The 12,786-nt window shown below is 47.7% G+C and overlaps 1 protein-coding gene across 1 annotated transcript; it reads left to right on the forward strand.

The window, feature by feature from the left end:
• The first annotated feature begins 226 nt into the window (after positions 1-226).
• LOC113138600 (cilia- and flagella-associated protein 157-like) lies at positions 227-4,712 on the forward strand. Its single transcript, XM_033325365.1, has 9 exons — positions 227-315; positions 810-1,081; positions 1,482-1,614; positions 1,695-1,941; positions 2,380-2,480; positions 2,692-2,842; positions 3,882-4,030; positions 4,265-4,474; positions 4,601-4,712. Exons 1-9 carry the CDS (start codon positions 227-229, stop codon positions 4,710-4,712), a joined length of 1,464 nt encoding a protein of 487 aa, XP_033181256.1.
• Positions 4,713-12,786: the final 8,074 nt, after the last annotated feature.

Genomic DNA, 12,786 nt, shown 5'->3' on the forward strand with positions numbered 1-12,786 from the left:
CAAAGCAAACAAACTGTACACGAGGGAAATAATAATGTGTTTATTTAACTAAAAAAGACAACAGCCCCCCTACACAGTGTAGTCACGGTGCTGACAGCGTCAAACAGACAGTTTGTTTTTGAAAAGAGCAGAACTTTACATTTCCATTCCCTGGCAACAGGCCAGACCAGGAAACACTTCCTCTCCTGTCAGAGCTACATTCTGATGATAAAACCTAAACACCAACATGACAGAGAAAGTGACGACCTGCAGTGACGACAAAGAGAAGTCGTTATATTTGGCACAGATCCGACATCTGGATGAGCAGCTGGAGCGGTAAGACTGAGGAGCAGCTTCTCTTAGGAGACAAGTAGATTCTGAATGAAATCTAAATGTAAACATCGGAGCTAGATTCTGTCTTTGGCCAGAGAGACGCAGTCAGTGTTTCATGAACGGTACCAAGTTAGAATAAAGTCACGTATTAGAAGACTGGAGCTAAATTAGCTGACAGGGAGGTGGGTTCGTCATCAACTGTCATGTTAGAGCACAAAGTACTAGTTAAAGTACTACAAGTACAGTGATGCTGTGGTTCTGCACCTGAACTGGAAACAGAAACTGGTTGTTCTCTTCATTTGTAACTTTAACCTGTAAAATGTCAGAAAAGATGATGTGTTCAAGTGCTGTGTTTTACTAAACCATCAGTGTCAAATAGAAAGGTGCAGTTTTGAATGTCTGGAATGAACTACAGTCCCAAGCAGTGTCTATATTTACAGCACAAATGAGACTCTCCTTTCCAACCCTGGAACCTTCATGGCCCAATTTTCCTGCAGGTGTCAGCTCAAATGTGACAAACTGGAGAAGCAGAACAAGGCCCTGGCCTCTCAGCACAGCCTGCTGCAGCAGGACAAGGAAGACATCAGCGAGTACCTGAAACACACTTCAGCTGTGCAGGAGAAGAAGCTGAAGGAGCTGGCGGAGCAGCTGCAGAGCCAGCAGGAGGCTGCAGGGCAGCACATGGAGGCCCTGAAGCTGCAGCACCACCAGCACAAGCTCAGGCTGCAGGAGCAGATCTACAAACTGAAGACAGTGAATGCAACACAGGGTGAGGCGGTCACACACGTGTCCGTGGAAAAGTTCATTACACGCTATTTGACAACAAGGAAACAGCTGCAGCTCTGTTCTTGTTTTAGCTCGATGAAGACCTTAAATGATCGACTGATTGTTCAGGCTGGACTTTGATCCTTTTTCTAGAACAAACAAATGTAGTGACTTTCTAAACAGATGGAGGTTGATGTGCGTGAAGGTACAGTAGGTTTTAAAATGCATTTCTACCTGAATAAATATCAATCCAGTAAAGTCACTATTAAAAGGAGCAGAATTTGGTGAAGTGGAGGATTTTGGTTGAGTTAAACCTGGTTAGGGCTCAAACTGGACTCATGACGTCAGGACGGGTTCACAGCACAGTGTGATTCATGCAGACGTGCTCTCACTCCATCCCTCAGAGATGAAGCTGGAGGAGCTGCAGCAGCATCAACTGGCCATGAAGTCTCTGGAGGAGCAGCTGGTCAGGCAGAAGGAGCTGCAGGAAGCTGTCGTCCACAGCCTGAAGACAGAAGCTCTGACGGAGATGTCAAAGTAAAGTCTGGCACCGTTTACTGTTGGATTAACTGTTGCTTTAAAATCTCAGCAAACTGTCACCTGACCTCCCACTACAGGATGGTTAGGGAGAGCCGGAGAGTAGTGGAGGACAGCTTAAAGGTGAAGGTGTCTGAGGTTCTTCAGGAGAAGCTGCCTCAGCACAGCGAACAGCAGGAGATGTTAGACACCCTGCTGACGGAGAAGACCGAACTGTTGGAGGAGAGAGAAAACCTGCAGCTCGAAGAGAGCACCCTCTTCTTCCAGGTAGAGGACCTGAACAAATCTCTGGACAACATATCCAAAGAAAACCTCAAGCAGGAGGAGGTGAGAGATCAACAGTGTGGGCAGGGAAATAGCTGTGGGGGAAGGGAGACCTGGGCTTGAACCTGAGACCTTTGGATCTGTAGTCAAACCCTCTGCCCCTGAGATCCACATCCACACCTTCCTGCTCCTTGTTTTCAGAGAGAAGCTCAGGGTTTGTGAGGGAATATGGTCCGTCAGTGTTTCTTATTCTTCACTACTTTTTTATCAGAGCAGAAACATGTGCCACTTATCCTGTAAAGGTTTGGGAGGTTTGATAGAAGGAGACCTGCTCCTGAGACAGATGCCAAATATACAGTACCTGAAAAAGTGTTGCAGCTTTAATAAATCTTAAGTTTTTTGTGTTTTCATGTCAAACTGATGAAAAACTAAAACTTATTTGGATACAGAAAAAACTGTGTCGTTAAGAAACACACTCCTTCAACATCTTTGCTCCTTCAGATGCTGAAGCAGCTGATGAAGACGTACCAGCAACAGATGGGGGCACTGAAGACCAGCAGCATCACCCACAGACACATGGTGGACGAGCAGGAGGCTCTTGGGTAATGTCTCACCTCTAGATTGACCTGCACCGTGTTGTAAAGGGCGTTATGAGTCTTCTCAGTGCTAATGAAGGGAAACTACACCACCTTGATTCTTATGAGGCAAATAAATCAACTCAGGGGGTATCTGGACTGGAAGCAGAGACCTACCCCTGAGCTAGACCCCCAGTGACACAGTGTGTTTGTGTTTCTGTGTGTGATATGTTTGCAGACGGAGTCTGGCCTCAGCGTTTGAGCAGCACCATCAAAAAACAGAGCTGCTGCAGCAGCTGGAGGCCGAGCTGCAGGAGGAGCAGAACAGGAGGAGGCAGCTTGAGGGCGACATGCAGGAGGCGGCCAAGACTCTCAGACTCATCCTGACGGTAAGAACACAGCCCCGACCAGGAGCCTTCACATCCTGCTCCGTCACACTGCAAACATTAGCATTCAGAAGCTACATGTTCTGAGCTACAGCACAGAAGTTTCCTTTGCACTGTGGTAAACTACTGATTATTCTGTTTCTGTGATACATTCATGTGTCAACGATACTGTGATGTTTCAAGAGGTCAAGGGTCAAACTCATTATATAAATGAATCTGTAAAGTAAAGAGGAGTCACAGCACAAACCAGAAACACAGTAAAACTGATTCACAGTTAAACTTGAAGTACATGAGTACATGCAACCAGTTTCTTTCGAGGGATTGCTGGAGCCAATCCCAGCATGCAGTGGGTGTGAGGCGGGTTCCCCCCCCGGACAGATCAGCAGCCAATCACAGGCCGACACACAGAGACAGACACACACTCACAGTTTAGAGTCACCAACAAACCTGAGCTGCATGAGTTTGGACTGTGGGTCCAACCCACACAGACACAGGGACAACCTGCAGACTCCCCACAGAAAGGCCCCGGGTCCACCTGGGTTCAGACCCTAATCCTGACCTGCATGTGTTTGGACTGTGGGAGGAGAAAACCCACACAGACACAGGGACAACATGCAGACTCCACACAGAAAGGCCCCAGGTCCACCTGGGTTCAGACCCTAATCCTGACCTGCATGTGTTTGGACTGTGGGAGGAGAAAACCCACACAGACACAGGGACAACATGCAGACTCCACACAGAAAGGCCCCAGGTCCACCTGGGTTCAGACCCTAATCCTGACCTGCATGTGTTTGGACTGTGGGAGGAGAAAACCCACACAGACACAGGGACAACATGCAGACTCCACACAGAAAGGCCCCGGGTCCACCTGGGTTCAGACCCTAATCCTGACCTGCATGTGTTTGGACTGTGGGAGGAGAAAACCCACACAGACACAGGGACCACATGCAGACTCCACACAGAAAGGCCCCGGGTCCACCTGGGTTCAGACCCTAATCCTAACCCTGAAAACCCTGAAGCCCTTATGTTCTGTCCCCTACAGGACCCGGACAAAGAGCCTAAGAAGAAGCTGCAGAGGCTGCTGGAGATCCTGCAGAGCCCTGCCCCCAGCAAAACTGACTCCACCCCTGAGAGAACAGACTCCCCTGAGAAGAGGAGTCCAGGACAGACCTTTAGCCCCAACCCAGCCAGGTACTGCTCTCACAGCTGAGTTCCTGATTAGAAAAACCAGGAACTGGTGCACAATTACATAAATATCCGTCTTTAATCTTCAATCTTTTATCTTTACGTTTGCTCTTTAATACGGGACCTACATGAAAATGTAACGGAGCCAAAGTACAAAGTCAAAAATTTCAAAACTGGGTTTGATCTAATCAGCTCAGCTCCGCCCTGGGTGGAGAGTCTGATCCTGTCTCTCCCCCACAGAGTCGAGTCTCAGGACTTCTCCTCAGACCCACTGTTCCTGATGGCCCGGTACAGGCCCGGTGACCTCGGCCTCATTCCACGACCAACATGGAAACACAAACCACTCCACGCCGTGTGCAGGACGGGTTCTCGGTCCACCAGCTCCCAGGTTCCCTCCAGCAGGTCCATCCCCATCCCTGTGTCCAGGATGGGGGGAATGGAAACACTGAAGTAAAGTACAAATACTTTAAAGCTGTACTTAAGTACTGCTGTTATTGAAGCTCATTATTCGGTTCACATACTGAGACATGACTGTGTTTAATCGGTTCTTTGTGTGATCGTTCTGCTGTCGCTCAGGAAACCCTGTGGCTCTGCCGGCCCGTGTGACCCGGTTTCTCCACAGACGGACTCAGAGCCAGGAGCCTCCACCTCTGCAGACCCAGATTCCAGCCAGCAGCAGGAGAACTGAACCTCTTCCATCCCACTGCTTCAAAATGAGGCTTTAGGTCTCATCAGTCCTGGTGGTTCTGACCACACATGTGGATCAGCACTGTTCTTTGGACCCTGAGGCCATTTCTGTTTGTCCATGTGTGTTTGAATCAGACTTTCCTGTTTGAGAATAAAGTTCACTGCATCCTCTGCAGTCAGGAGCCAGAGCCTGGTGATCGTCCTACACACACCGAGGTTACTGGGAAAGTCCGAGCTGACAGTCAGTGTGTGTGTGTTTGTGTGTGTGTGCACTGATGTAACAGGATGCAGGAACAGTGTAACAACAGTGACAGTTGATTTTTATGAAACAGGAAGAGGAAGTTGGAGCCACGCTGGACTGTCCGGGTGTTACAGTCACGCACGCACACACACACACACACACACACTTTGCCCACTCTAACTTCTTGCTCCTGCCAGCTTGGCAGCACGTTTCCAGCAGAGTCATCTGCCCTCTAGTGGCCAAATAAATCAAGCAGAACCCGAACGAGCCTTACAGGCCACCAGTTGGCTCTGAGGGACTATAAAGTCAACAATACACAAAGTTTATATTCTCCAAACGTCTTTTTTTTAAACATCAGGCCTGAGTAAGTAGTCAGGGACCAGTGACAGGGTCCGACATGAACACACACACCTTCCTGCCAAAGGGAAAACACACATCAGCAGATCATCTAACTCCTAACGAAGATCATTTTCTAAACTGTTGCTGATTCAGTTGTGGAAATAAAACTTGGAGCGGAAAGTGACGTTTGATTGTCAGAGAGTCAGTGTGTTGGAAAACAGGTGCAGAGGATCTGAAGTTGACAAGTGTGAAGTGGAGCAGGAGCAGTTTTCCTGTGACGACTGCATCAAAGCCACCGACCGTCTGTTTAGAGCACAGCTGAATCCTGGGAAAGTGGCAAAGCATCATGACACAATGTGGACGTTCCCTCCTGCTTCAACAACAATAGGCCTTCTGTCGCACAAACAAAGCCTCGGTGTGTGTGTGTGTGTGTGTGTGTGTGTGTGCGCTTAATGAAGCTGCTCTGAACGAGGTCAGCGAGCTGCACAAACCCTCCTGCTATAATGAGACTGAGAGTCTGTCAGATAAAACCAAGTGAGTTTAGCTTCTGTCTCGAGCCGACAACTGACTGTGTCTCGGTCTTTCTGAGCCTGATGTCAGAATCAGTTGTGGTCCACGTGTCCCACATGGACACACTACAGTCACTGCTCACATCCTGAAGGTGAAGGTGGTCTGTAAGTTAAACCAAAAAAACAACATACAACAAAACCCCATACAGACAAGAGCTCAACGTACAGTCTGTGGCTCTACAGACATAAACAGACCATCAGCTCTTTGGGACAACATTTGCTGTGAAACACCTGGAACCACATGGTCTTGGATGCTTGGTTCTGAAACCCAGTTGGAAACAGAGCAGACTTGGTTGGATATTAATTAAAAACAGATGAATCCAGTGAAGACAGATCAGTAATCTCCTGTTCATCTAGTCTCAAACCCTGTACTGTGTCTACAGATCGACTCCCAGAAATGATCCGTTCTCTATTTCTGCCCAGGTGAATCCAACCTGAGACCCTAAAGGCCAAAATGACAACTGGGCGAGTCACTTTAGAGGAAACACTGACCTCCACGCTCTGACTCAGCCCTGACCACACCTGTGTGAGGTGGGCTTTGTTTCTGCAGGTGTGGGCCGCAGAGGGCGGGGACTGGGTGCGTGGGCGGCCTGAGAGAACCTACTGTACCTGTACACTGTGATCCAAGCAGTGGTCTCCATGGAAACAGGTTTATTTAATCACCCGCTGTGTTGTTAAGGTGTGTCCACCGCTATATCTCTCTCACACACACACACACACACACACACACACACACACTGTGTCATGAAGGATGTGTAGGAGACTCATCGTGTCTCATATCTGAGTGAAGCTCAGCTTCTCCAGCCTGGGACCAGAAAACATCAGGACGGAGACGCTTTAATCCTCATCTCTGGTCTCAGGGTGAATATCTCCAAACATCACCGGACAAACCAAACGAATCCTCAGGGTTTAGTGAGAAGATGCTCCAGTGTGTTTTTCTGAGGGGAAACTTTGGTCCAGACGCTGCAGGAAGATCCTGATGTACCAGTTCACATCTCACCTGAACATCTTGTTTCCCTTCACTGGCTGGTCCGACACAGTCAAAGTTCTATTGAAGCGTGTGGACACAGAACCGAGTCAGCTAGAGGACAAGACTGAGGCCAGAGTGCAGCTTGACCTGGATGTGGATCCATGATGCAGCCAACGTCTCACTGACGCTCATTTGCAGATTTTCTCCTGCTGGTCCATGAGCCCTGTCCCTGATAAACGAGTGAATTAAGTTCTTCCTCTGTGACCTCTGACCCACGAGCATCTGCACCATTGGGGCTTTGTGGAACTTTCTCATTGGTTATTGTGCATTTAACATCCAGCCACATTAAAATGCTTCCTAGTGTATTTATCTACGTAGAATCAGTGGTTTCCAGACGGACACTCATCAAATCTCACTTCAAGTGTTGGTGCTACAGCTCCACCTGCTGGGCCTGACGGTGCAAAACACTGGACCAACAGTCCTGCAAGTGTACAGGTATGATCCTTCCATCATGTGGTCTGTCACTAGCTGCTTCATCCTCAGTTTGTCTGCGAGTTAACAGATGATTCATTCCAGTCCGTGGACCTGCTTTGCTCATCACACAGGTGTGTCCTCTACCTGCTGACGGAGACGTTACTGTGGTAAAACAGGACCTGGTGGATGTTTTTAATAACATGCATGTATTTATACAGATCCTTAATTTTCACTCGTGCAAAAACCAACTAGTTCCTATAAAAACTATCAGCACAAAGTTTCAATGAAGAGCCGGAACAAAAGCATGAAGAGTCTCAGTGTTTAAAGATCAATGAGCAGATTAATAAAGTCAGGCTGTAAAATTCAAACAGGAATTTATTTAAAGTTTAACATAAGGAAAACATGATCATTGTGCAACTCTTCTTAAAATTAGTGTATAAATATATAAAACTTTTACTTTTTTTTTTTACATTGCACAGTAAAAACAGACAGATACACTTTGGAAACACCTTAAATCCACACAGGGACGTTTGTGACTCATGTAAATCATCTAAAATACAGGAGACTTTTTTTGGGATGACACGCTGATGTAGTTTCTGATTTCAGGGTTGATTTGGAAGTCAAAGTGTGTGTTCAGAAGTTTTGCCTGTTGGCACCGGAATAAATTGTTTTCATGCAAAATGTGTCAGTGATCCTCAGATAAAAACATGATAAAGCTTCTACCTGAACAGGATTCAGTTTCAGACACATTTTTCTTTAAAAAGTCCCAAACTCTGCCCCTGTGGTGGCTTCTGTGCAGGCAGGGAAATGTCAGAGGCCAGGATCTCAAAACCTGAACAAAATCTTCACAAACAGGTTCCACTCAGGGCTCAGTGAGAGATATCTAATCCTTCACACTGCTCAGCTGTACCGGAGCTCGGCTTTTCATAAGAAACTGAAACATGAATCCATGATTTATCAGCTGATCTGACTGATGAGACTCAGTCTGGGTAAAAGCTGCAGCTGCATTACGGACAAACAGTGAACCTGAGGACAGGAACTGCAGCTGGAGCTGAACCTGCTGCTTCTCCACTCAAGCTGGACCTGACCAGTGCTTCTCCCTGCAGGACGTTCTCATGGTCTGTTCTTTTTAATAGACAGGTGATCATAAAGTCACAGCTCCTCAGGTTCCTCCTGAGCTCCTCATGTCGGAGCAGATCTTCCTCTGGGTTCTGGCTTTGGACGTCACCACTGACTTAACAGCTGCTTGTTGCACAACTGCCTGAACAACGATTTTTAACTGCACATCTGGATGTGTTTTAATCCTTTAACCACAGCAGTGACCCAGATGTTGCTCCTAAAGTCCAGATTGTGGTGTTTTCCTGTTTGATAGATGTTTTTCCCCATCAGAGAAATAGACGCAGACTTCCTCCCAGAGCAGGATGTGATGTCAGTTTTTTTTGAAGATGAGGATGAAGATGATGATCCCCACCAGCAGCAGTATCATCATCACCACACACGTCAGGAGGAAGGCTCGGCACGCCGGCCTGCCTGTCAGCCTGAACAGAGCTCCGCCCACGCCGCCCTGCTCGCCGCCACGGTCCCCGAGAGGCGGACTGGGAAGGCCCACGTCCAGAGAGTGGTTCACCGACCTCAGAGACGTCAGCGACCTCTGACCTGATGACGACCTTAACGAGAAACAGACCTACTGGTCAAATGAAGCTCAGGGTTCTGTTACATATAATTATATTCTAGTCCTGTCCACAGCTCCCTCATGCATCAAAACAAATGAGCTCCAACAACCACGACCTCTGACCTGCACTCAGACTGGACACTGTGGTGAGAACTGCATCAAAGATCTGCCAGTGTTGGTTTAAAAATCCACCACAAACCCACAGACACCACACATCTGGCCCAGGACACTTCACCTCCTAACGTCAGGGGTTTTTCTTCAGGTTAAACAGAGTCGGAGTCTTTTTGACAATACTCAGTAATTTTCCTTCTAACTTCACCTGTTTGTTACCAAAACAGTTGAAGGTCAGTAAGAACTAAATATTTTATAGGGCAGGGGGCTGACAAAGATTTACAACAGTCCTGAGTCCAGGTCGAGCTGAGAACCAAACAAACTTATTTTCCATCATACGCCTGTGGAAAAACCACAAAGCCTGAGAAGTAAAATAAAACAAAAAACTCAAATTTTCAGTTAAAAATCAGGTGGTGGAGCAGACTGACCTTTTGACCTCCAGCTTCCCTTTGTTGCGGACGAAGCGGATGCTGTAGACCCTCTGCATGGCGGCCGGCAGGCAGGACAGCACGTTGGAGTCTGTGGCTAGTTTGGGCAGGCCGAGGTCGGGCAGGGGCGTGAAGCCACGGCACAACGGGCACTGGATGGCGCTGGGCTCGGCCGACTTGACGTTGATGCGTGCCAGGCACTCCAGGCAGAACGTGTGTTTGCACTGAAGCATCTTGGGGCAGCGGAAGATGTTGTTGAACTGGCTGAAGCAGATGGAGCACTCAAGGTCTGGGCAGGTCTCCTCAGACCACTGGGACAGCAGGTCTGGGGACGGGATGATGACAGAGACCTGGGAGGTGGGGCCAATGGCGAGGGCAGGGTAAGGGTTCAGTGTGGAAGAAGGGGCTGTAGGTGGAGTCGGGGTTTGAGGCAGATCTGGACCTGGGCTGGACTCAGGCCAGGATCTAATGTTGGAACCTGGACCTGAGGTTGGAAGCAGCAAAGAAGAATTTGATAATGGAACCAGATTCTGATCCTGGTCTGATGGGGCTGGACCAGCAGAAGTGTTACGCCTCAAAACCATCACACAGCTGTGACTGGTCTGGATGACTGGAGGACAGGGAGTGCTGGAGAAGGATGGATTATGGGAAACATAAGGATCGGGGACCGAATGTGGAGCTGGAGCTGGAGATGAGCCCTGTGCAGCGACATCATGGGGTCCAGAGTTCAGGTCTGTATTCATGTAAGGGTTCATGACAGGTGGAGCAGATGGAGGTGTGCAGCTCCACAGACGATGGAGGACGGGGGTTGGGGGTGCTGCTCCTGGTCCAGCCTCAGTCTGCAGAAGGAAAGACAGTTATCAACCAAGCCCCCAGGATTAAACACATGGCTGAGAGTGTGTCGCTCCACTGTTCCAATAAACTTATGTTGGATGAAGAAAACCAGCTTCTAGTCTTCAGTTTTCAGACACAGAACCTGCAGCAGCAAAATCCTGCTCACGTTATTGCACCAGCATTGATCCAAATATTTTCTGCGTCAAGGATGAATACTTTAACTACAAACAAATCAAGACCTTTTAAATGAACATATAAAGAATCCATCTTATTAAAAACCACAAGTTCTACATGAACCTCAGACCTGGTCAGACCCACCGTGGGCTCTTATTCCTTATAACCTCGTGTTTTGTTGTTTTAAAGTCGAGCCAGTTCCTGGTGACACCAAACAACAGGCTGGAAACGGCTTCTGGAATATTTTCTTTTCCAAACTCCTCAAACAGAAGCTGATTAAAAGCAGAACGTCCTCTGGCCCAGTGGAGAACCACAGTTGTACTGAACTGCCTCGGGTTACTGTTCCTCAGGTTTGCATAGATCTATGTAAAACTGGACGCTGGTGCTCGTCTGAATGAATAACAGCTGGAATCATGTTCCAGGACTAGCGGCACCGACGGGATGAAAATTTGCATCGTCTGTTTTATTTACAAAAGGCAAATAATATGCAAAATCAGCTGTTTTCCGCTCGGCAGCTGAGAAACACCAGGCAGGAACCTGCTGAGCTCTTCCAACAGACTCCAAAAAACAAATATCTTTTCTCCTGAAAACTTCACCAGCTGCCACACTGGACACAGAGTCAGGAGCTATGGTCAGCAGGTCACTGCCTGCTCTGATACAGGGAGCACAAAGCGACGATATAACAACAGAACATCCATGTAAAATGACAAAGTGTCATAACATCAATGAGTCTGATGCTTTCACTTCTCTTGAAACATTTAAAGGCATCACCTTCAAATTAAAGAGAAAACAATTAGAGCAAAGCTGCTGAAAATCATCACTGTTCTATACAATCCAACAGAACCTCCCCACAGAACAACAAAAAGACCATCACATCAGGCTTCTATCAGAACAAACCACCTTTTCCTCCAAGTTGCATCCAAACATGCCGACTTTGCCTTGAGACTCTCTGAGCACACAAAACACCTGAAATTCAGTTTTACCGTGTATGTCCCTGTGCTCAGAAACAGGGAAGGTAAAACTATCAGATTTCTGAATGGAGTTTGGTGCAGACGCACAGCACAGCTCTCTTACCTCACTGATGTCGTCTGTCACACCACCAAGTCAGTTGTTCTCTCTGCTGGATCCAGTTTAATGTGGCACCTCTCTCTGGGACAGAGTTGCTAGTGAAAAACCAGGAAACACCTCAGTCAAATTACCTGCTGGCCTCACCTGCTCTGGGCTGCACACCTGAACAAAGTGATGCTGATTACAGAGCCAGGCTGAAGCTGCATGTTTCCAGAGACAGTGGACTCACTGATACGGACTGACTTCAGTGTTTATGGTGTTTCTGAAAATGTTCTTTTTGATCCAAAAGTCCAAAACACATGTGAAATGTAACTGTGTTAAAAACACTCGGCTGAGTTTGTTGTTATTAGCAGCTGGTGCAGACTCAGACAATTTGGACTAACAGGACGTGGAGCCACAAAAACACCAATGATTTAATCAGACAGTTCATTTTTGTGTGTGTCTGTTTTTTAGTAAATGAAACTGTATTTCATGACGTGTCTGTGACATAATAACTGACCTGTCTGTGCTTCTTTATGCAAAGTCAAAGCCACAGCACCACTGGAAACATACAAACTGATCTTCAATAGTTCTGCTAATGCAGACCTAGTCGACCTAACGCAGACCTAGTGGACCTAACGCTGACCTAGTGGACCTAAAGCTGACCTAGTGGACCTAACGCAGACCTAGTGGACCTAACGCTGACCTAGTGGCCCTAACGCTGACCTAGTGGACCTAACGCAGACCTAGTGGACCTAACGCTGACCTAGTGGACCTAACGCTGACCTAGTGGACCTAACGCAGACCTAGTGGACCTAACGCTGACCTAGTGGACCTAACGCAGACCTAGTGGACCTAACGCTGACCTAGTGGACCTAACGCAGACCTAGTGGACCTATAGCTGACCTAGTGGACCTAACGCAGACCTAGTGGACCTAACGCTGACCTAGTGGACCCAACGCTGACCTAGTGGACCCAACGCTGACCTAGTGGACCCAACGCTGACCTAGTGGACCCAACGCTGACCTAGTGGACCCAACGCAGACCTAGTGGACCTAACGCAGACCTAGTGGACCTAACGCTGACCTAGTGGACCTAATGCTGACCTATTTATTTGGTTTTTAGAAAACGGTGCAAAAGACAAGTTGACTTATTGGAAAACACGTGTATGTCCATGCACAATACATGAAATGAAGCAGCTGTGACTTGTGGATGA

The sequence above is a fragment of the Mastacembelus armatus genome, chromosome 9 (genome assembly GCF_900324485.2).
Source record: "Mastacembelus armatus chromosome 9, fMasArm1.2, whole genome shotgun sequence".
Taxonomy (NCBI): domain Eukaryota; kingdom Metazoa; phylum Chordata; class Actinopteri; order Synbranchiformes; family Mastacembelidae; genus Mastacembelus; species Mastacembelus armatus.